The sequence below is a fragment of the Mobula hypostoma genome, chromosome 24, assembly GCF_963921235.1.
Source record: "Mobula hypostoma chromosome 24, sMobHyp1.1, whole genome shotgun sequence".
NCBI lineage: Eukaryota > Metazoa > Chordata > Chondrichthyes > Myliobatiformes > Myliobatidae > Mobula > Mobula hypostoma.
Genome location: NC_086120.1, coordinates 35,875,015 through 35,898,878, shown reverse-complemented (window position 1 = coordinate 35,898,878; position 23,864 = coordinate 35,875,015). Strand labels below are relative to the sequence as shown.

The 23,864-nt window shown below is 42.1% G+C and overlaps 1 protein-coding gene across 3 annotated transcripts in view; it reads right to left on the bottom strand.

The window, feature by feature from the left end:
* Nucleotides 1-23,864, bottom strand: part of LOC134337462 (TLE family member 5-like) — a 153,088-nt gene that overhangs the window by 5,004 nt on the left and 124,220 nt on the right. For all 3 annotated transcript variants that reach the window (XM_063032495.1, XM_063032494.1, XM_063032493.1), the window contains exons 5-6: nt 4,020-4,082; nt 3,756-3,830 (exon numbers count right to left, since the gene is read on the bottom strand). In XM_063032495.1, coding sequence (XP_062888565.1) covers nt 3,756-3,830; nt 4,020-4,082 — 138 coding nt within the window. The remainder of the gene's footprint in view (nt 1-3,755; nt 3,831-4,019; nt 4,083-23,864) is intronic.

Sequence of the window (23,864 nt, the reverse complement as noted above, 5' to 3'; positions counted from 1 at the left end):
CATTACAAAGTGCAAAGCACTGAAGCTTTTTATAAAGCACTTGAACAAAGAGATTTGATTACAGCTCTGCAATTTGTACCCTACCATGCTGAAAAGCTCCTAAAGGACGAATTAAATTTGACAATTTTTAAAAGAAAATCTTACTAATGCAAAAGAAAATCCATTCTGGATTTGACGTAAACTGAAACCCAACAGGTTGACATCGGCCGGATTAATATTAAACAGACTTCTAATTGAGTAATGACAATTTTCACTTAGAATGCATTTCAGAACACTTTGTCCCAGATGGGTTACAATTTGGAGCTTTTGTAAAATTAATAATCATGGACAGCCCAGATTTTGTCCAAGGTGACTATGTATTGACAGGAAAAAAGAAGGGCAATTCTGTTAGATGTGTAATTCCTTTTTCTTGTGGGCATAGAGATACTTGGATAATTGCATCTCTCAGCAATATCTTTTTGGTCTGTCTCTGGAATTCAAATGGATTTTTGGGCCTTTAGCATCCAAGTTCTCCATAAAGATGGACACAGCAAGCAGCAAATCTATGAGTCCGTGAGTCGACTGGAGCCTGGAGGCTCTGGGTCAGCCTGTCGTGGAGTTGGAGGCCTGTCTGTGTGTGTGAGTGGGTGGGTGGGTGGGAGGGCGGAGGGGAGGAAAGGAGCTTGCTTTGTGGCTGTCACGTGGTGGCGGCTGTTTCTGCTGTGCAGCTGCTGTTTCGTGTTGCACCGCTAAACATTGCGGGCATGCTGCGTTGGTGCGGAACGTGCGGCGACACCTGCGGACTGCCCCCAGCACGTCCTTAGGTTGTGTTGGCTGTTAAAGCAAAAGATGATTTCACTGTGTGCCTTGTGTTTCGATGTACATGCGATAAATCAATCTGAAATCAGTTCAGGTCCTCATTGAATAGTTTGCAAGGCAGCAGTGGCTGTGGCTGGTTCATTAAAATGACCATATCTCTGGCACTTCAGATGGATTGCAAATTATGCACAGAGAATTCCAAAGGCAGGGACAGGAAGGTCTGCTGCATGATTATCTTCGGTGGAAGTAAAAGAGATGAGGGGCAGGACATAAAGGCAGCTATTAGCCCCTTTCTCCCCCCCCCCACAGTATTAACTTGCTGTAATATTCCCCAGGGGGTAAAAGATGATTGCACTGATGTTAACATGTTAATCACTTGACATTTTAGTTAGGAAGACACGAATTAAAAACCAGACATCCATAGGCAGTATATGAAGGATCCAGGCTCTACCCAGTCTCCAGTGGTAGCTTATATCAGCCTGAATGCAATGATTGGTTGTAATTATTACTGCAATGGAGGGCAGGGGAAAGACGACACAAGAAAGAGGTGAGGCCTGCTGTGATGTGCCATGTTGTGGAAGAGCTCCCCCATGGCTTACATACAAGTAATGATGGTCACTTGGTCTTGGCACTTAAACAACAGCTCTTCTTTTACAGAAATGGTTGCTTGATTTATAGAGAGATTATTAGGGTAGCAGTAGTGATCAAAAGGGGTTGGGGTGGGGGGAGGGAGGGTCAGAATGTTCAGAAACACAAGAGATTCTGCAGATGCTGGAAATCCAGAGTTATACTCAGAAAATGCAGGATGAACTCAGCAGGTCAGGCAGCGTCTTTGGAGGGGAATGAACAAACGACATTTCGGGAAGTGGCCCTTCAGGACTGGAAAGGAAGGGAGAAGGAAGAGAGAATAAGGGTCTTGACCTGTAAAGTTGACTGTTTATTCCTTTCCATAGACGCTGCCTGAACTGCTAAGTTCCTCCAGCATTTTGTGTGTGTTGTGCCAGAATAAGGGGGAGGATGGGATGGAGTACAGGCTGACAGGTGATCGGGTCAGGGGTTCCCAATCTGGGGTGCATGGACCCCAAGCATAAAAAAAGCCAGGAACCCCTGTGATAGGTGAAGCCAGGTGAGGGGGTAAGGTGCTGGGTGAAGATTAGAATTTAAGTGTTTGACATTACTATGGTAACAAGCTTCAGATAGTCAGAGACTTTCTATAATCACAATGCTTCTCAGTCCTCCCTGTGGTATTGCATAGAGATTTTGAAATGCAAGTTAAGCTACAAAAGTTCAAATTTTAATGTTCAGAGTAATATTTATTTTCAAAGTACAGACAGGTCACCACATGCAACCCTGAGATTCTTTTTCCTGTGGGCATACTTAGAAAATCTATAGAACAGTAACTGTAAACAGGATCAATGAACAACAAACTGTGCAAACGCAAACATAAATAAATAGCAATTTAAAAAAAACGAGAGCATGAAATAACATGATAAAGAGTCCTTAAAGTGAGACCATCATTTGTGGGAACACTAGAAATAGAGTGAGTGTTTGTTCAACAGCCTGATGGTTGAGGGGTAGTTACTGTTCTTGAACCTGGTGGTGCGAGTCCCGAGGCTCCTGCACCTTTTACCTGATGGCAGCAGCGCGAAAAGAGCATGGTCTGTGTGGTGAGGATTGTTGGTGATGGATGCTGCTATTCTGCAGCAACATTTCAGGTAGATGCGCTTACTGGTTGGGAAGGTTTTACCCGTGATGTGTTTGCAATGTACAAATGTGCATATACACTGTTAGGAATTACTCTGGAATTGTGAAATTATGGCTGGGATAATTATGCAATGAGTAATATGAGAACCAGACTTCAGGAAATGAATCCTGTATAATTTAACTTTCAATTGATACTTGTCGAGTGAAAACATTCACTGGATGTACGACATTCTCTGTCCCATTGAAACTACATAGGGAAAGACAAGAGATAAATATTTCTGAAAATTGGTGGATTGTTAGAGGTATATCCCTTGCATTTAGTGCTTAGTTCAAAAGTGAACTATTTTGTCTCTTGCCCTTCCGATTAATTGTATGTTCATGGAGCCTTCCCTCGACACTGCAACAAAAGGGGTATATTTTGGGTGTCTGGATTTTGAAACCATATTGAGCATTCAAGGAGATTCATCTATGGGATGTGCGACCTTTATAAGTTTTTAAAACATTTATTGAGATTTAGCATGTAATAGGCCCTTTTGGCCTTTTGCCTCCATTTAATCCTAGCCTAATCACGGGACAATTTACAATGACCACATAACTTACCAACCTGTACAGTGGGAGGAAACAGCAGCACCTGGAAGAAACCCACGCGGTCACAGGAAGAACGTACAAACTCCTTACAGGCAGCAGCGGGAATTGAACCTGGGCCTCCCGTACTGTAAAACGTTATGCTAACCACTACGCTACCGTGTGACCCTATATAACTCTCTAAGTTTATCTGACTATATTCAGAATGTTAAAGTTAAGGAGATGATTATTGCAGTTGAAACTGTAGTTAAATGTTTATTGCAACAGACATAAAAGTTGCTGGTGAACGCAGCAGGCCAGGCAGCATCTCTAGGACCCTTCGTCAGGTCCGGCCCGAAACGTCGACTGTACCTCTTCCTTAGAGATGCTGCCTGGCCTGCTGCGTTCACCAGCAACTTCTATGTGTGTTGCTTGAAATTCCAGCATCTGCAGGTCTCCTCGTGTTCGCGTTAAATGTTTATTCTTATCTTTGTGTTGAAGAAGTGTAAAATATCGTGTCAAGAGAGTGAGGTTATTTTGGATGCTCCTGGAATCTCTCCTGGAGGTTTGCTGTGAATAAAGGCTTTTACATTTCCCAATTACAGCTTCCAAGTAGCTCACTTTTAGGCAGTCACAACATACACATCCACGTGCGTACATGAATCTGCAAATGAATAAAGTAGACATACCCTGATGACTGTATTAAGCTCTGGGGCAGTCACCTGCTTTGCACGCTCTATAGCCTGAACCACCTGCTGCTGATGCTGCAAAAAAAAGACAAAGGCAGAAATGTAATCAGAACGCAGACTGTCAAAACACTGCTTCTCAGTTAGCGAACCCCAGTTTATAGCATTCAGGCACTCGACAACGAACTTGAACTACCCATCTCCAATGGGTCTTTTATTACTGTCGCTATTTTAACAGTCAGACAGACAGAATTAAGATGTAGTTACCTCCTGAGATAAGAAAGGGATGACTTGAGCACAGATTCCATTCAATCTTTTGACAATTTCAGCCTACAACAGAAAAAGAAAACATTCAACTTATTTAAACACTTTTATGACTGCAGACCAATTGACTTTTGCAACACTTCACAGCTTAAAAAAACTATCAAATGTTCTGTACTGCTTCAATAAAGTTCCCACCCAGGGCGATAAGCTACACCACATTAAGTCCAGTGACGGCCTTAACAGCAACAAGCACAACAAAGAAGTCTCCATTGTACCTTCAGAGATATAAATTGACATGATATTTCATAAAGAGAAGCAACAATGAACAGAGAGACCAAGCCAGAGAAAGCAACAAGTAGTTTACTCCAATCATGAAATGACCTTATAGCCCTCAAGCAGTTGATTGAAGCCTTCACCACTACTGGGCTCAACTATTTATTGATACTTGCAACCCATCTAGAAGTACAAATATCTATGGCTGTCATATGTCAACTCATTTGGGTTTAGATTCTGACCTACTCGAAATCGTCAAAATAAAAATTCCACCTCCCTCCATGTTCATTATTAAATAATTCAAAATGAAACTGGTAAACTTTCCAAAGGAATTTCAAAGAGAATTTACTATTGAAGTATGTATATGTCACCATATGCTACCCAGAGTTTCATTTTCTTGCAGGTATTCACAGTGGAACAAATAGAATGAATGAAAAGCTACCCACAAATAAAGACTGATAAACAACCAATGTTCAAAAGAAAGCAACCTGTCCAAAGATAAAAAAAAAATAACTAAATAACCAATACTGAGAAGATGAGTTGTAAAATCACTGAAGGCAAGTCCATGGATTGTGGACGCAGGGAATGAATCTCAGGGTGGCGTAAGGTGGCATATTTGTACTTTGATAATAAACTTACTTTCAACTTTTCCAAGGTTCAATATTTCAATTGTTAAAATTAATTTCAGAGGATAATCTTAGGTCTGTGATCATTGGTTACAGTATCAAATCTGACCTCTTCCTTATTACTGATAACTTCAGACTACCCGCAATATTATAGTGAACCAAGGTTATCGAAGTTGGGTGAGAGTCCAACCCTACTCTTCTCAACACTAGCAGAATTCAATGCTCTCCTGCACGTATCAGAGAACAGTCCACAGGCTTCAGAGCTGGAAGCACACACAAACCTTTCACCAACAAAGTTTAAGTTGCTGAATAATTCAAAAAAAAATCCAGATCAAGTTTCTCACAAAACTCTAGCACAGAGTAACCAAGAGGATAAACAGAGATTAGGTAGAGAAGCTCATCTCTTTGCACTTAGCAAAGCCTTTGATGAGGTTCTGCAAGGCAGGCTAGTTGGCATGAGATCCAGGGAGATTGAAAATTGAATTCATATTTTGCCCAAAGGTAGGAGACAGGGAGCGTGACATGTTGAAGTTTATTTCTTGCAATGGAATCCTGGGACTAGTGTGTGTTATAGGATCAGGGGCTGGGGCTTTTGTTAGTGATTTATATAAACTATCTGGATGTTGAAAACAGAGCTAGCAAGACTGCAGGCGATACTGAAATAGGTAGCATCATAGACAGCGAGGAAAGGCGGAACCTTGATCAGTTAAGTAGGGTGCGGACTGGCAAATGTATTTTAATTCAGATAAGTGTGAAGTATTTGTTTTGGGAATTCAAACCAGGCTAGAACTTGTGCAGTGAATGGTCAGACCCTGGAGAGTGTTGTGGAATAGATGGACTTAAGGCTGATTTATACTTCTGCGTAGTGGCCTACACTGTTGTGAGCATTTATACTTGTGCATTGGTGTGTCTGCATTGCTCTGCAAGTCACCGCCAAAACACTAGTTGGCGGTGGGGTTTCTATGCCACTGTGTTGAAACTCAACACGAAGAAACTCAAACTTCAAACAATGGCAACTGAAACTGAAGGAGGGTGAATTTTCTGTGCTTGTCCGGCCACTGAGAGACATGGACGAGGAAATGCATTACAAATATTTTCGGATGTCGGCAGGTAGATTTGATGATTTGGTTCATCGTCTCCAACCATTTATTTCCCATCAGTCTACGCACAGTATACTCAGAGACTGGCAATCACCATTCGAGTTTTAGCTTGAGGTGGAAGTTAACAGGCTGTAGCAGCTAGCTACAAACTGGCATCAAGCACAGGGTCCTCCATAATTTCAGAGGTCTGTGAAGCTTTTTGGAAAGCATTGCAGCCAGAGTTCCTTCCCTGCCCTTCAGTCGCCCAATGGGAAGCTATTGAAGTGTAGGAGGAAATGCGATGCCTACAAGCGGACCAATCACTGTTGTTGCTGTCTGCATCACCGCGACGTGTAGTTACATTTTTGGGGAGGTGCACGTCAGGCTATGGCTTTGGTTTGACGCAGAAGTATAAATCAGCCTTTAGAAGTACAGAATTTACTGAAAACGGCATGACAGATAGCCAGGAAGCATCAGTCAAAGCACTGAGCGTAGGATTTGGGACTTCATGTTGTAGTTGTACAAGATGTGGCGAGACCACATTAGGAGTATTAAGTACAGTTTTCGTTGGCGAGTTATAAGAAATACATCATTAAAATGTAAAGAGTGCAGAGATTCAGGGCTCACACCACCAGGTTCTAGAACAATTATTACCCCTCAGCCATCAGGCTCTTGAACTAAAAGGGATAACTTCACTTGTCCCATTATGGAAACGTTTCCACAACCTATGGACTCACTGTCAAGCACTCTTCATCCCACATCTCAATATTTATCACTTAATTATTCATTATTATTACTTCCTTTTTGTATTTGCAGTTTGTCTTTTGCACACTGGTTGAATGCCCAAGTCAGTGTGGTCTTTCATTAATCCTATTATGGTTATTATTCTATTATGAACTTATTGAGTATGCCTGCAAGTAAATGAATCTCAGGGTTGTAGGTGGTGACTATATGCACTTTGATAATAAATTCATTTTGAATTTTAATTGACAACGATGCCGCCATACTCGACGACCCGAGTTACAGGAAGACATTATTCCTTGAAACGTTACAGAGATTGACAGGTGACTTTATGGAGGTGTTCAAGGTCATAAGGGGTGTGGGCAGTGTGAACACACAGTCTTTTCCTCAGGGCTGGGGAAGTAAAAACTAGCAGGATAGGTTTAGAATTTAATAAGGTCCTTAGGGGCAATTTCTTCACACCGAGGATGGTGTGAGTATGAAATGAACTGCCAGAGAAAGTGTTGAGGAATGAACAATGACAATATTTAAAAGACATTTGGATAAGAACAAGTATGAGAGAGTTTAGGGACAGAAGAGCCAAATGCAGGTAAATGGGACAAGCTTGGAACTCCATGGACAAGTTGGGGTGAAGAGCCTTTACCTGTGTTGTACTACTCAGACCAAACAAAACCCAAGAATAAAACAGGGTTGTAATGAGGTTTTTGATATATCTGATGCGTTTGGTTACAAACTCAGTATATCAGTGCTGAGAACATTTAGTCAAAAGGTACATGGCAGTGAAAAAAAAGTTAAGTCAACCCCGCTAAATGTTTTGCCAATACACTTTGAGCACTGCCCTGAATACATCATCACAAATTGCTCCCAGTGCTACCAGCCCATGACAGACCTATAACCACCAGTACTTCACCCCACTGCTATTTCTTTTAAAAAGCTCCCTCCAGAGACAAGCCATGCTGTAAAGGACAAAATCTATTTAGATAATTGTGCAGCTGGGTGTTTTTCACAGCTCAAATGAATGTAGAGAAAACACTGCAGCAAGACCTTAGACTTCACTCTAATCCCGGTGATGCTGAGCATGTCCAATAAACATCAAGCCAAAATGAGACCATGACCAATTTAATTCACCTTTTATACCATACTGTGAGATGCATAATTCAATAACTTTCATTTGACAAAAGCACCCTTAGGACCTTCACAGAGGCACCAACAAAATTTAACCACTAATATCGCAATATAAATGTTAGGTTAGATAGCTACATGTTCCACTTAATTAAATCCCAAAAGAGTGCAACTGGTAGGCAAACCAGAAGACCCAGTTCAGCCATTGATCTAGGCCTTTCTAATGGTCCTTGCAGCAATCAGTTGATGCTACCATGGTGTCTGAGTGATTTGAAGAATTTCATAAGGTGGATAGGTACAGGCTCTCCAAAAACATCATTGAACTGCTGTCTAGTAACAATCTCTTGCAAACCCACAGCAATTAACTTCCATCAATTGTCCATGTGTGGCAAGATAAATCAAAATGGTAATAAATACATATTTGAGAACGCACTTGCATGACCCACATATGCTAATGCAGCTCAAATCCAAATATAGAAGCATGGAAATTGGAGTCTGCTAATCAGTCTATTCTACCATTCAATCCACCACAGTACCCTATTTCTAGCTTCTCTCTGTTATCCTTTAATCCCTCTTGAATGAAGGAATACATCCAAGTTCACCCACTCAGAATATAAGGATGTCCCTTTAGAACAGAGATGAGGAGGAACGTCTTTAGACAGAATGTGATGAATCTGTGGAATTCATCGCCACAGATGGCTGTGGGGGCCAAGTCATTGGTTATATTTAAAGCAGAGGTTAATAGGCTCTTGATTAGTAAGTGTTTCGAAGGTTACGGGGCGAAGGCAGGAAAATGGGACTGAAAGGGATAGCAAATCAGGCACGATGGAATGGCAGAGCAGACTCAATGGGTCAAATGGCCTAATTCTGCTCCAATGTCTTAAAGTTTCACTGTTGTCTTTCCTATAACTACAACTCCATATTGGAGCTGTGCTCTACATGCAAACTTCAGCAGGAGAAAGATAAACTAAGTTATCAAAATAGCAGCAGTTAATGGCAGACCACAAGATTATACTCCCAAGTCAAAGCAAAAGAGTTTGTGTAGTTGGATCATAATGGAGCTAGCAAAAAATTGTATAAATATGAGGAAACTTACATTAACATTGCTGTCTCTGAGAACCAATACAACATCGAATTCTTTCTCCGCCACCCATGGAGAAAAGGTGGGCAGTTTAATTTAACGAGCAAGCTGATGCAGTTGATGATTGTATTGTACATCAATATGCAAGCGTGGCTTTAGGCACAGTTAGTGCTGAACACAAAGTGACACACACAAGCACTGAGCTCCAGGTCTTTGGGGAAACAAGGTGTAGTTTATTAAAGTCAGTCCGCTTTAGAATTCTGCTGTAATCAGCAAGGAAATAAATTGGGATGGCAGGCTAATTGATGCTCCTTTATTATTAATGCAGCTGCTCACAGGAAGCCAACACTATCAAAAAGATTCTTTTTTCCCACAGCAATATGCAAAGATAACAGCTTATGATTAAAATTGTTTAATTTCAGACTCACATCACATTCCATTTAAAAATAAATGGTTAAAAAAGCAAGGTCGTCAAACAAAAATAGACATCTTTCATTGGTTGTGAACTGATAACTGAATGGAAACTATGTTGGGCTTTGCCACAGTCATTGGGATCCTAACCAGCTACCAGGAGGGACACCAGGAACCTCAACCAACAATGCTCAGAGTTCAAAGTAAATTTATTATCAGAGTACATGTGTCACCATATACTACCCCGACATTCACTTCCTCATGGCCATTGACAGTAAATCCAAAGAAACACAATAGAATCAATGAAAACTGCATACACAACCAACCAATGTGCAAAAGACAAGTTGTCTTTTTGTATTTTCAGAAGATAATAATAATAGAGATAAGTAATAATATTGAGAACCTAAGTTGTAGAGTCCTTGAAAGTGAGTCCATAACAATTCAGTGTTGGAGCGAGTGAAGTTTTCTACTCAGATTCAGGAACCTGATGGTTGAGGGGTAATAACTTTTTCCGAACCTGGAAACAGTTATAACTATTTGTGATTTATTTTCTGTTTTTGCACTATTTTTATTTAACTATTCAATATATAAAATATATTTACTGTATTTGATAATTTCTCTACATTTGTCATGCATTGCATTGTGCTGCTGCCGCCAAGTTAACAAGTTTCACAACATATCCCGGTGATATTAAACCCGATTCTGATTTTAACTGCAGACGAGCAAATTCCAAACATTTCTAAATTTAACAAGTCTGGTTTGTGTTGTATTGAGCTATGATTCAGTCTATTTTATCCAATCCAATCCCAACCTCCGACAACAGCAAGATCTAATCCCATCTCACAATTTATTTTGAGCTCAACCTGGTGATCTTGGATTTTGCTGGTGAACCTTAGTTATGAGATTGGGTTCACCTAGCGCAAACAATTGGGTTTAGTGAAAACTTGCACTGAAAAACAATTCCCTTAGTTTGGCTGGGGAACGACAAAAATTCAGACTCATTTATTTATTACATGTACAATGAAACATACAGTGAAATGCATCGTTTGCATTAACTAGTACAACTGAAGGACGTGCTGGGGCAACCTACAAGTTTGTACAACAAGCAGAAAGACCAAGCTCCAAATCTGAAGTTTATTACAAGTACTGTGTCCTGTGCACCATGCTCAAGGCTTCAGAAATGCAATACATTGGGTGAAGGCATAGCCAATTGTGCTTGTTGAGTAGGATGTGAGGCAAGAACTGGAAGAAGCTATCAGGAAGGATCTCAGCCTAAAACATTGCCTGTTTATTCCTATCCATAGATGCTGTCTGAACTGCTGAGACACCCCCCCAGCAGTGTGTGCTTGTTCCTCTGGATTTCTAGCATCTGCAGAATCTCATGAGTTTATAATTAAGAATTTCTACCCCACCCTAACTTTGACAATAGAAAATCCTACAAACAGGTGTTAAAATGCCAAATATTGTCTGTCTGCTTGTTTTCATTCTAAAATTAATTAGCAACCACACTTCTGTTCTCACCCTTCTGATTTTTCTCCAAACAAGATCGGAACCTGTAATTTTATTTTTAAGTTTTCAATGCAACCAATTTATAAAACAAAGTGCAAGGATCTAGTTGAAATGTTGTCAGGTGTGCCAGATCTCAATTATGATATGCATACAAGAAGCAGCAAATCCTAATCACAAAAGAATCACAAACAGTGCAAGACTAGAGTCCTTTTGAAAAAAAGTTCAATGACTTGCATTTATAATATGTCCTTTTGCATAGCAAATCTCCAAGGGATACACAGGAGCATTAGCAAACAAAAAAATTGACATGAAGCTGCACGTAGTAGGTTATTACTTGAAATGCACTGCCCAAAAGCATATTGGATGCAAATTTAAAAACAACCAAGGGGGAGACCGGAAAATAGATAACAATAAAAATGCAGAATTTTGCAGAACCAAGAGTGGAACTAATTGGGTAATTCTATTCAAAGAGCTATCACAGACATGAGGGTCTAAACATCCTCTGCTTGTGCTGCCTCATTTATGCTTCTAGAAGGAAATGGATTGATTTTGATGATGTTTCCTTTATAGATCATGAGTGTCGCTTATTCAAAATTCAAGATGTTTATTGTTGTTCTTCAGTACATGAGTGTAAAGGAGAACAGATTGATTGCTACTCTGTGATCTGATGCAGCATTAAAAAGCACAATAAGCATAAGCAGCACAATAAATATAAAAGCAGTCCTATAAACAGTGGACAATTAACTTGTGAGTGTGGCCATATAAACATGCATACAAGAAACAGCAAATTCTAATCACAAAAGAAACAGTGTCTTATATACATAGACTGATTGTATTACATGAGGTTCAAAGTTCAAAGTACTTTATATTCAAAGTATGTATACATTATACAACCTTGAGACTCGTCTCTTTACAGGCAGCCACAAAACAAAGAAACCCAAAAGAATCCATTAAAAAAGACCGTCAAACACCAAGTGTGCAGAGAGAAAAAAAGATTGTACAAACTATAAAAGAAAGCAACTAGCATTCAGAACTGAAGTCCACTAAAGCAAGAAAATAGCGTTCAAGAAGGTGCAAGAGTATCTGAATATAAGGTGGCTCTGACAGGAAATGATAAAGTGACAAAGTGGCTCTTGTCAAGGGGAACTCTTATGGGGAGCAGCATAGCATACGAAAACACAGCAGGATAATGACACAGTGTAGGTAGGAGACGTGGAATGCAAGTGCAGACTGGCAATACATAGGGGGGATGAGGGGCTGTGGAGAGGAGTGGCTCAATGGTGGGATGTGCTTGGGTGGGTTAATGGACAAAGGTGTTGATCAGCCTGCTGGCTTGGGGGAAGTAAATGTTTCCGATACTACTGGTACTGGTATGCATGCTGCATACCAGGGCAATAGTTTTAATCCATAGCCAAATCTCTCTAGATGGCAGAAAGCGGCTGCAGCTGTACATGTGAAAATGCATACACATACGGGGGTGGGGGTGGGGAGAATTAACTGTACCAGTTAGCACAACGCTTTCGACCACCAGCCTCATAACTAAGATCCACCAGGAAAACTCACGACCAACAAACTGAGCAACTCAAAATCGGATGAGATTTTGCTCTTGTTGGAGGATGGGATTAGATTGGGCCAGATAGACTGAATCACAGTTGTATTCCACACCAACCAGATTTTTTGCTGTTAAATATACAAGTGATTGGGTGAAACTTCCTTGTAGCCAATGACACAATAAGGATTGTGCAGGAGGGAACTCGCAGTGCAGCCATGCTTCCAGCACCAACATTAAACTTTCCACAGGCCAGATTGTATGGGTTACGATTAGTAAATTGTGGGCTTGCAAGGTAAATTTATTATCAAAGTACAAATATGTCACCAAATACAACCTTGAGATTCATTTTCTTGCGGGCAATCAAATTAAATTTTATCATCGTTCAAACCATATATAGATGCAGCTGAAAGAGAGAGCATTCCTCTGGGGGCAAAAGTTCAAAATAACAAGCAAATTCAAAAAAAAAAGTGAGAAACATAATTCAGAATATTGAGTAAAGAAGCATATTCACTCAAACAAAACATATATAGTCCAAGACCCTGAGCGACAATGTCCAGCAATCGATGGTGCAGTCTCCCGGCAGTGGACAGACGCACGCAATCCAGCCTGTCGTTCCACCGCTCAAATACAGGAGAGCAGCACCGACGGGCAAGGCCAGGCCCTAGTCAAGCTCTACCACACTTTAGCATTTCTGCGTTTCACACCTGGTCTGCAGCAACAGGCAAGCCAAGGCTTGAGGCCTAGTTCTTGCTACAACTGAAGCTACATAGCTTCCATGGCGACTGTCCCTCCACCAGATAAGGGTAACAGGCCTGTGGCAACTTACATATCACTGTCCAACAGTCTTGCGATCAGAAGTGAAATGCCTGAGACAATCGCCCACGGTTATACTGCACCAACTCCAATGTTTCTGAGTAGTGGGTAGCAACACGGTCTGGAGCCAGGTCTGTTCCTCCATGCCCACGCTGGCTCCACTGACATCCCGGCAGGCTCCTCTGACATGCCAACCAGCTTCTTCAACACCTCGTCTGGCTCCGCCGCCGACACCAGTCCAGCTACTCCGAACAATGCGCAGCTCACTGATGGAGTAGCCCTGCAGTACCTGATGTTCCTGGGAGTAGTATTGTTTTTGAATCGTAAAAAAGACTTTACAAAGATAAAAAGCACCTTTGGTTGATCCGAGAGAGGCCGCTGAGTTTCCATGTGCTGCCAACTTACTGGAAGTACCATTCACAGTAAATACTAGATCATTGAAAGACCGCGCCCTACAAGATGGGCAAACAACCAATGCACAAAAGACAACTGTGCAAATACAAAAAGCAAGAAAGTAATAATAGATAAGCAATCAATATCAAGAACATGAGATGAAAAGTCCTTGAAAATTAGTTCACAGGTTGAGAGAACAGTTCAGTGATAGGGCGAGTGAAGTTGAATGAAGCAATCCCCACTAAATCAAGAGCTAGATGGTTGAGGGGTATTAACTGTTCCCGAACTTGCTGGTGTGGATCCTGAGGCTCCTGCACCTTCTTCCTGATGGCAGCAGTGTGAGGAAAGCATGATCTGGGTGGTGGGGGCCCATGATGGTGGATGCTGCTTTTCTGCGACAACACAGTGTGTAGACGTAGTGCAGATGTGCTCAGTGGTGGGTACGGCTTCACCATGATAGACTGGGCCGTCTCCACTATTTTTTGTAGGATTTTTTATTCAAGGGCATTGGTGTTTCCATACCTGGTAGTGTGATGCAACCAGTCAGCATACTGTCCACCACATATCTATAGAAGTTTGTCAAAGTTTTAAATAACATGCAGAATCTTTGCAAACTTCTAAGAAAGTAGAGGCACTGCCATGCTTTCATCATAATGGCACTTTCGTGCTGGACCCAGGACAGAATCCCTGAAATAATAACACCGAGGAATTTAAAGTTGCCGTTTGTTTTGTCATGGTACATTTTGATGTTTCAATGTACATGTGACAAATAAAGCTAATCTTTAAAGTAGAATGATCCAGGATTTTGCAAAGGGAGAGTTAAGGCATTTCTGATGCATTCCATGTCAGGATAGGTACGACTTGGCAAATAAATTGCAGCAGGTGGCATTTCTGTGAGGCTGTTGCCCTTTCCCTGTCAGTTGGTAGAGCCTTTAAGTTTGGGAAGTGCTAGTTAACCAACCTTGGGAAATTTCTACAATGGTACTGAACCTTAATTACAGTGCTCTGGCAGTGGTTAAATTTTAGGCTGGTGTATGAGATGTTAATAAATAGATAATAAATCATTCCATTGCACTCTCTCCCAAACTGACTACACTTAACACTGGGAACTACAAGATAACTGGAATATAACCTTTCCATTCAGCCAGTTTATCCTAAACATAAGCATTAATTCCATACATCACCAAAAAGGTTGTGCAGACAAAACAGTTTTCATTATCCTGCTTATGGAAGGTAACCCAAGTCTACAACTTGATATTAAATCTAAGTTCAAAGTTCAATGTAAATTTACTATTAAAGTACATATATGTCACCATATACAACCATGAACTTGTTTTCTTGTGGGCACACACAGCAAATCCAAGAAGCACAATAGAATCAATGAGAGACTACACCCAACAGGATGAACAACCAATGTGCAAAAGACAATAAATTGTGCAAATACTAACTTGATAACTGGATAAATAAATAAATAGATAACTAAATACCTGGACAAATAACGAACTAACTAAACAACTCAATAAATAAATATCAAGAACATGAGATGAAAAGTTGTTGAAAGTGAGTCCATAGGTTGTGGGGACAGTACAGTGATGGGGCAAGTTAAGTTGAGTGACGTTATTGCCTCGGGCTCAAGAATCTGATGATTGAGGGGTAATAACTGTTCCTCAATCTGGTGGCATGGGTCCTTAGGCTCCTGTACCTTCTTCCTGATGAGAGCATGAACTGGATGGTAGGGCTCTTTGATAATGGATGCTGCTTTCTTACAACAGTGTACCATGTTGATGTGCTCAAATGGTGAGGAGGTTTTACCCATGATGGACTTGGCAGTATCCACTACTTGTTTTTTAGGTTTTCCATTCAAGGGCATTGAAGATTCCATTCCATCTGTGATGCAGCCAGTCAACATATTCTCCACCACACGTCCGTAGAAGTTTGTTAACATTTTGGATGTCATGTCTAATCACAAAACTTCTAAGAAAGTAGAGGCACTGCTGTGCTTTCTTTGTAATGACACTTACGTGAGGGACCCAGGACAGATCCTCAGAAATGATAACACTGAGGAATTTAAAGTTGCTGCTCCTCTCCACCTCTGATGAGGACTAGCTCATGGACCTCCAATTTCATCCTGCTAAAGTTAATAATCATTACCTTGGTCTTGCTGACATTGAGTGAGAAGTTTCTGTTGTGGCACGACAGCCAGACTTTCAATCTCCCTCCTATTTGTTGATTCGTCAACATCTTTGATTCAGCCAATGACAGTAGTACATCAGGAAACTTAAATAGGGCATTGGAGCTGTACTTAGTTCAAAGTCATAAGTATAAGACCAACAGAGCAGGGGCTAAGCACCTAGCCTTGAAATTCACCTGTGCAGAATGGATGTTTTTGCCAATCTGAAATGACTGGGGTCTACAAGTGAGGAAATCAAGGATCCAATTGCAAAAGGAGGTATTGAGGCCAAGGTCTTCAAGTTTATTGATTAGTTTTGAGGGGATGATAGTATTGAATGTCGAGCTGTAGTAAATGAAAAGCATCCTGATGTATGCATCATCACTGTGTAGATGTTCCAGTGTTGAAGAGCCAAAGAAATGGCGTCTGTTGTGGACTTGTGACAGTAGGCAGACTGGAGCAGATCCAAGTCACTTCTCAGGCAGGAGTTGATGTTTCATCACCGACTTCTCAAAAGCACTTCATCACAGTGAATGTACGTGCTGTTTAGTGAAAGTCATTGAGCCAGGTTACCATGTTCTTCTTGGGCACTGGTATAATTAAAGCCTGCTTGAAGCAGGTGGGTACCTCAGAATTGCAAAGCGAGAGGTTAAGGATACTGGTGAGCACTCCAGCCAGTTGATCAGCTCAGGTCTTTAGCACTCCGCAAGGTACTCTGTCTGGGCTGGATGCTGTCCATGGGTTCATCCTCCTGAAGGATGCTCTCACGTCAGCCTCAGAGACTGATATCACAGGCTTTGGGAGTTCATGAAGGTTCCTCTATGTCCTGACCGTCAAAGCAAGCACAGAAGGCACTGAGTAGTCTGGGAGTGAAGCCTTGTTGTCAACCTATGTCACTTGGTTTCACTCTGTAACAGGTGATAGCTTTCAAGCCCTGCCACAGCTGTCGAGCATCTTTCGGTGATTCGAGTTTGGTCCAGATTTGCCACTTCGCGCACGAGAGGGCTTTCCAGAAATCATATCCGGACCTCTTGTTTTCCAGACGTGGTTTCCAGACCTGACCGCCACGGATCTGGTCCTCAGCAGATTGTGGATCTCATGGCTCACCCAGGGCTTTTAGTTGGGGAAAACTGAATGATTTTGTAGGGACACACTTGTCTATGACTGTTTTTATAAAGTCCGTAATACTTGTGGTGTATTTGTTCCGATTCACAGATGAGCCCTTGAACCTGGTCCAGTCTACCGCCTCGAAACAATCGCCTATCTACTCCTCTGCAACCCACAACCACCTCTTTGTTGTCCCTACCTCTGGAATCTTGCTCTTTAGTCTCTGTCTGTATGCAGGTGGGAGAAAGACGGCCAAATGAACAGATTACTGAAAGGCACTACACAGTAGACAATCTTAAATGTAATATATTAGCAGACGAGTGTGTTGGGCTGCAGATAACATGCTGATGATAATTGGGTGGAGTTTTCTTCATACGAGCCTGATTGAAGTCATTGATAATTATTTGAAAGGTGTTGGGGTAGGCTGTTTGTTGTTTGCTAATGGCAACATTCAATATCTCAAGTACTTGTTTAACATTGGCCTTTGGTGATATATAAACTATGGTCAGGATCACGGAGGAGAAGTCTCTTAGCAAGTAGGATGGTCAGTACTTAATCATCAGATGTTCCAGGTTGGGAGAACAGTGTACAATAATACTGCTGTGTCTGAGAACCACAAAGAGTTTATCGTGAAACACAAACCTCCACCTTTTGGCTTCTCCAAATCAGCAGTCTGGTTCATTCTGTGCATCGAAAAGTCTTCAGGTCTTACCAAAGTATCCGCCATATCTGGAGTAAGTCATGTCTCCATGAAACAAGGAATGCAGCAATTCCTCATTTCCCTCTGATACAGCAACCTTTAATGTTTATTTAAAAGTTGTTAAATTTAATGTTAGAATTCAGCTTTCAGGGAGGAAGAGAGAATTAGGGAGTTTCATCCCAAATTCAAAAACAATGCTAAGATAGTTATTTCAAACTTTTAAAAAGCTCATTTACCGTCAAAAGATATCCCCCTGAATAATAAGGTGGGTGTTGGAAATTGAGACTGATAGATTTTATTTGAAGATATTAGAACAAATTATCAAATATTCATGACCCCATTTCTTCCATTCACTCGAGATGGGCATTGCTGGTAATACTCTCTGCTGCCCCTTCAGATCTGTGGTTTCCTTGGCACTTCCAAAGGCAGTTAATAGTCAAACACATTGCACTGGGTAGAGACTCTCATTTAGGCTAGATTGGAGTAGAATAGCTGATTCCTTTGCCTGAGGGGAATTAGTATAACAGGTGGGATTTTATAAATGCTCAAAGGGTTGAAAGGTCTACTCTGTTCCTCTGCTCTCCCTCATCTACCTTGCCCTTCATCTGGCTTCACTCATCACCTTCTAGCTTGTACAACTTTTCTTGCCCCTACCTTCCTGTTCTGGCTTCTTTCCTCTTCATTTCCAGTCCTGATGAAGGGACTTGACCCAAAATGTTGACTCATTATTCCTTCCTATAAATGCTGCCTGACCTGCTGAGCTCCCCCAGCATCTTGTATGTGTTACTTCAAACTTTAAAACTCATTCACTATCAAAAGATGTCACCTGAATGATAAGGTCGGTGTTTAGATAGGGCCATATTTCTTGCCTTCATTTGATAAAGGCATTGTCAGCAATGTCTCTCTGTTGCCCTTTCATAACAGTGGTTTATCTGGGATTTCCAAAGACAGCTAATATTCAACCACATTGCACTGGGTACAGAGTCTCATCTAAGCTAGACTGAGCTCGAATAGCTTACTTATTTGATGAAGGGAATTAGTATAATTGGTTTGATTTTACAGTGGACAAGCTCAAAGACTTGAATAGTCTACTCTGTTCCTGGGTTGGTCTTTTAAAGAAGAATTTAGAATTAATTTCCTGGTAGCTTGATGAAGCCAAACCACACAGAATCAACTAAAATTGAGCCAGATTGAAGACACATGATAGAAGACACATGATAGAAGATGGGCTGAATGTAATCGGGGTGTCTATACAAACTCAACTGGGCATGATGCTAACCACCAGTTTTTGCCCTTCTGATTTCCACATGGTGTAACATCTTTGAGAGACACTGAGAGGTTGAGCTACACTGATTATGTTTCCTTTGAAAAATGGTTTATGCATGAAATCTATCAGGGCGTATCACACTAATACACAAAATTGACAGCAGAGAGAAGTTCAGCTGGGTCTTGGAGCTGACAACCCCCTACTCCTAACATATGGAGAATCATGACCAGATGTTTGCAACGCCCACATTCCCCACCCCCTACATCCTGTGTATGCTTCAATAGAACAATTTCTGATTAATATGTATACATCAATAGAACAGTGCTACTTCATAGAATGCTTCAAATAAGCAATTAGCTGGGAAACGAAAAAAAACCAGGGTTGCAGCACTCCAAGGGTTAATTTTTTCCCTCCACGGAGCTGTCTGCTAATACCAGAGTAAGCAGAACAAAGAGCAGAGATTACAGGCAGATTAAGAGATCTGAATAATGGCCTGAAGACAGTTATTTGCTGAAGCGTCTTAATTTTATTTAGATACTTGGAAACTGGACCGATCTGACCACCGTTGCCGTGGCAACGAGAGCAGAGACCGCAAATTGCTTTGCTAATCGCACCACTTATTTTGCAGACAGGCACTGAATTGCTGCTGCAGCCAAGACATCAGGACCTGATTGAATTAGCAGTTCCCTCAGTGATAATATGCTTCACTAAATCTCATTGATCTTCCGAGGTAGGCAGTAAGGATGTAATGATTACAGCCTTCTTGTAAACGATTAATCATGAGGGGTGATAGACTGGCGGGAACATTTGCTGCTGAATTCGACCCCTGGAAAAAAATGGCACTTTTTTTTCCCTATCCTCCAAATCCCTCTTCAATTGGAAAAAAAAGACACAAATTTCTTTTACTGCCTTCTCAATTCATTGGTCTCGATTCCTAAACTAAAAGGAATGATTGGCAGCGCTATGATAGCCATTTACAGCACCAGTGGGTGTTTTGCGTTTAGCATGACAGGTATGAATGCATAAAGCGTCTACACGGCATGCTCCAGGGGCCAAGGCCACTCAGTGACAACTCCACTGACAGTTTGAGGAGGCTTTTAATACAGCCGTCCAGATCAAAGGTCAATATTGCCCCTACTCCCTGGAGTGTACTTACATTCAACGTGCTCGCTGCGACAACAAACCAAGCATGAAGGGTCTTTGACAATAGGGTAATACTGCCTAGCAACCGTGGAGCAATTTTGCAAAGTTGAAAATCCCACGGACTGTATACGTTAACTATAACAATTAGCATCGCTGCTACCCACAACACCCCCCTCCACCCAACCTGGCAACCTTGCTAGTTTATTGTGGGGCAAACCATTTTAATTCTACTTCCCATGTTGGTTGATGGTCTCCCCTATAGTCATGACTAGGCCATCCTCAGGTTGGAAGAGCAACACCTTGTATTCCATTTGGGTAGCCTCCAAACTGATGGCAGGAAATTTGATTTCTCCAATTTCTTGCAATTTCCCCCCCCCCCCCCCGCTCACCCCTAACAATCCCTCAATCCCTCTTTTTTTTTTACAGCTGTGCTGACCAACTTTTGCTCTGAGTAGGAATTATTATTTTTACACAGCCTGAAAACTGAGCCGCACTTTAATAAAACGTTACACAAAAGAAAATTACTGTTGTGCGGCAACCAAGGCTATGTGCGTGGGAGCATTTCAGTTACTGCCAGGCAGCACATTCGCGCAGCTTAGAGGGAGCAGTGCTTATCCCTTCCCATTTCTCTTCACTTGCCCTCTCCCTTTGACGCCACTCCTCCCTCCTTCATCCATGATCCACTGTCCTCTCCCATCAGTCTTTACTTCTTCCACCTATCACATCCCAGCTTCACACTTCACCTCCCCCTCCCAAACCCACCTTCCCACTCAACTGGTTTCACCTGTCACCTGCTAGCTTGTACTTCCTCCACCCCGCCATCTTCTTATTCTGGCACTCTTTCCAATCCTGATGAAGCGTCTCGGCCTGAAACGTTAACTGTTTATTCCCCTCCATAGATGCTGCCTGACTTGCCAAATTCCTCCAGCATTGTGTGTGTATTGTTATTGTTTAGTAGTTTTGTGGGCAAATGATTCTCCAGAGCCCACATAGTTACCTACCTAACAATACAATCAACAGAAACATCACTTTCACTCCATGTGGACTTCTTTGGCATTTATAGAATTGTCTTTGCTTACAAATGCCACTTTTGCCCAAGTTCTTTTTTTAAAAAAATGACGCAATGCGCACAAAATGCTGGAGGAACTGAGCAGGTCAGGCAGCACCTATGGGGAAGAATACACAGTTGAGGCTTCCAGTTGAGACACTTCTTCAGGACTAGGAAGGAAGGAATAAGGCGGGATGAGGGGGATAGAGAACAAGCTGGTAGTGATAGGTGAAACCAGGTGAGGGGAAAGGTGGTTGAGTGGGGGAGGGTGGATGAAGTGAGAAGCTGGGAGGTGTATGGTGGAAGAGGCAAAAGGCTGAGGAACCACAGATAGGAGAGGATAGTGGACCATGGAGAAAGGAGGAGCAACAGAGGGAGTTGATAAACAGGCGAGGAGAAGGGGCAAGAGGGGAGGCAGAATGGAACAGAGGTGGGATGGGGAGAAATTACTGTTAGATTTAAACTAGCTTTATTTGTCACATGCAGTGAAATTCATCATTTCCATCAATGGCCAACATGGTCCAAACATATGCTGGGCGTAGCCCACAAATGTGGCCGCACTTCTGGCAATAACATAGCATGCCTGCAACTTCCTAACCCTTATTAATACCTTGAAATGTGGGATAAAACCAGAGCACTCAGAGGAAACCCGCATGGTCATGGGAAGAACTTGTAAACACCTTCCATAAAGTGGCAGGGATTGAACTCCCAACTGTTGGAAGTTGGAGAAATTGATGTTCAAGTCATCAGGTTGGAGACTACCCAGATGGAATATGAAGTGTTGCTCCTTGAACCAAAGTGGCCTCTTCATAGCAGTAGAGGAGGCTATAACCAGATATGTCGGAATGGGAATGGGAAGTCAAATTGAAATGGGTGGCCACTGGGAAACCTCACCTTCTGTGGCGAACAGTGAAGGTACTCGACGAAGCAGACCCTCAATCTATGCTGCATCTCACTGACACAGAGGAGGCAACACTGGGAGTACCGGGTACACTAGATAACATCTACCAACTCAGTTGGAAGGCAAATGCAATGTTAGCATTCATTTCAAGAGGTCTGGAATACAAGAGCAGGGAGGTGATGCTGATGCTTCATAAGGCACTGGTGAGGCCTCACCTTGAGTATTGTGAACAGTTTTGGGTTCCTCATCTAAGAAAAGATGTACTTGCATTGGAGAGGGTTCAGAGGAGGTTCACAAGGATGATTCCAGGAATGAAAAGGTTATCATATGAGGAACATTTGATAGCTCTGGGTCAGTATTTGCTGGAATTTAGAAGGATGAGGGGGGATGTCGCTGAAACTTTTCGAACGTTGAAAGTCCTAGACAGAGTAGATGTGGAAAGGATGTTTTTCACTGTGGAAGAAGTCTAGGATAAGAGGGCACAGCCTCAGCATAGAGGGGCATCCATTTAAGAGATGCAAAGAAAATTCTTTAGCCAGAGGGTGGTGAATTTGTGGAATTCATTACCACAGGCAGCTATGGAGGCAAGATCATTTTCTGTATTTATGCAGAGCTTGATAGGTTCTAGATTGGACATGGCATCAAAAGTTATGGGGAGAAGGCCGAGGAGTGGGGCTGAGGAGGGGAAAAAAGGATCAGCCATGATTGAATGGCAGCGCAGACTCAATTGGCCAAATGGCCTAATTCTGCTCCTATGCCTTACGGTCTTATGGTCTAACTGACAAGTGAAGTATTGCCTCACCTGGAAGAACTGTTTAGGTCCCTATGGTGGTGAAGGAGGGGCAGGTGTAGCACTTGTACTGCATGCAAGGATAAGTGCCAGGAGGGAGATCAGTGGGGAGGGGCATGGACAATGAAATTTGACATTGAGTGTTTAGACTTTCCTCCTTTTAGGGAAAACAAAACTCTAAACTCTAAATCTAGACATCTGAGTAGAAATGTCTCTTTTAGAAACTTTTTATACCTCTCTTCTTGCCGAACTTGGCCGCAGACTCTTCCTACTCCACCTCACGCCGTTGGCATATCCTTGCTTCTTCACGTTTGCTACTCAGTCTTGCTTAAGATGTAGGAGGTGCCGAGGCTAATTAAAGTACCCCTTGTGTGACTGCAGGCAAGACCTGCTAACACATTGGGCTGACAATTTAGTTTCCTTTTCAAGCTCAGCTTTTCACTGCCTTACACAGATGAGCCCCTGGGGCTGTCGGCAAAGCATCATTGAAGTGGGCTTGACTGCACTGGCCTTCAACTCGTTTGTTTTAATCTCTCTAGACTGGTTTTCCTTTAATAGCATTAGAACACATTTACGTCAGCAAGCCATTTAGTTTCAGTCTAGACTGATTTTTCTGCTTCGAGCTCTTGGGATTGGAGGAATGGAGTTGACGGAGATGGAGAATGAGAACAGGCTCGATATGCCCATTACCTAATCAGTCTCTAAAAGTGGTAAGTAAAACAGCCATGTGCACAATCCCAAATCATAAACATGAGAAAGTCTGCAGATGCTGGAAATCTGAAGCAAAACACAACACGAAATGCTGGACAAACTCAGCAGGTCATGTAACATCTATGGAAATGATTAAACAGCTGATGTTTCGAGATGAGACCCTTCTTCAAGACGGGAAAGGAAGGGGGAATATGCCGAATAAAAAGGTCGGAGGAGGGTAAGGAGGATAGCTCGAAGGTGTGAGGTGAAGCCAGGTAGGTGGGAAAGATGAAGGGCTGGCGAGGGAGGAATTTAATAGGAGAGAGAGTGGACCATAGAAGAAAGGGAAGGAGGAGGGGACCCATGGGGAGGCGATAAGCAGGAGAGCCCAGAGTAGGGAATAGAAGAGAGGAGGGGGACGAAAAAGTTGTT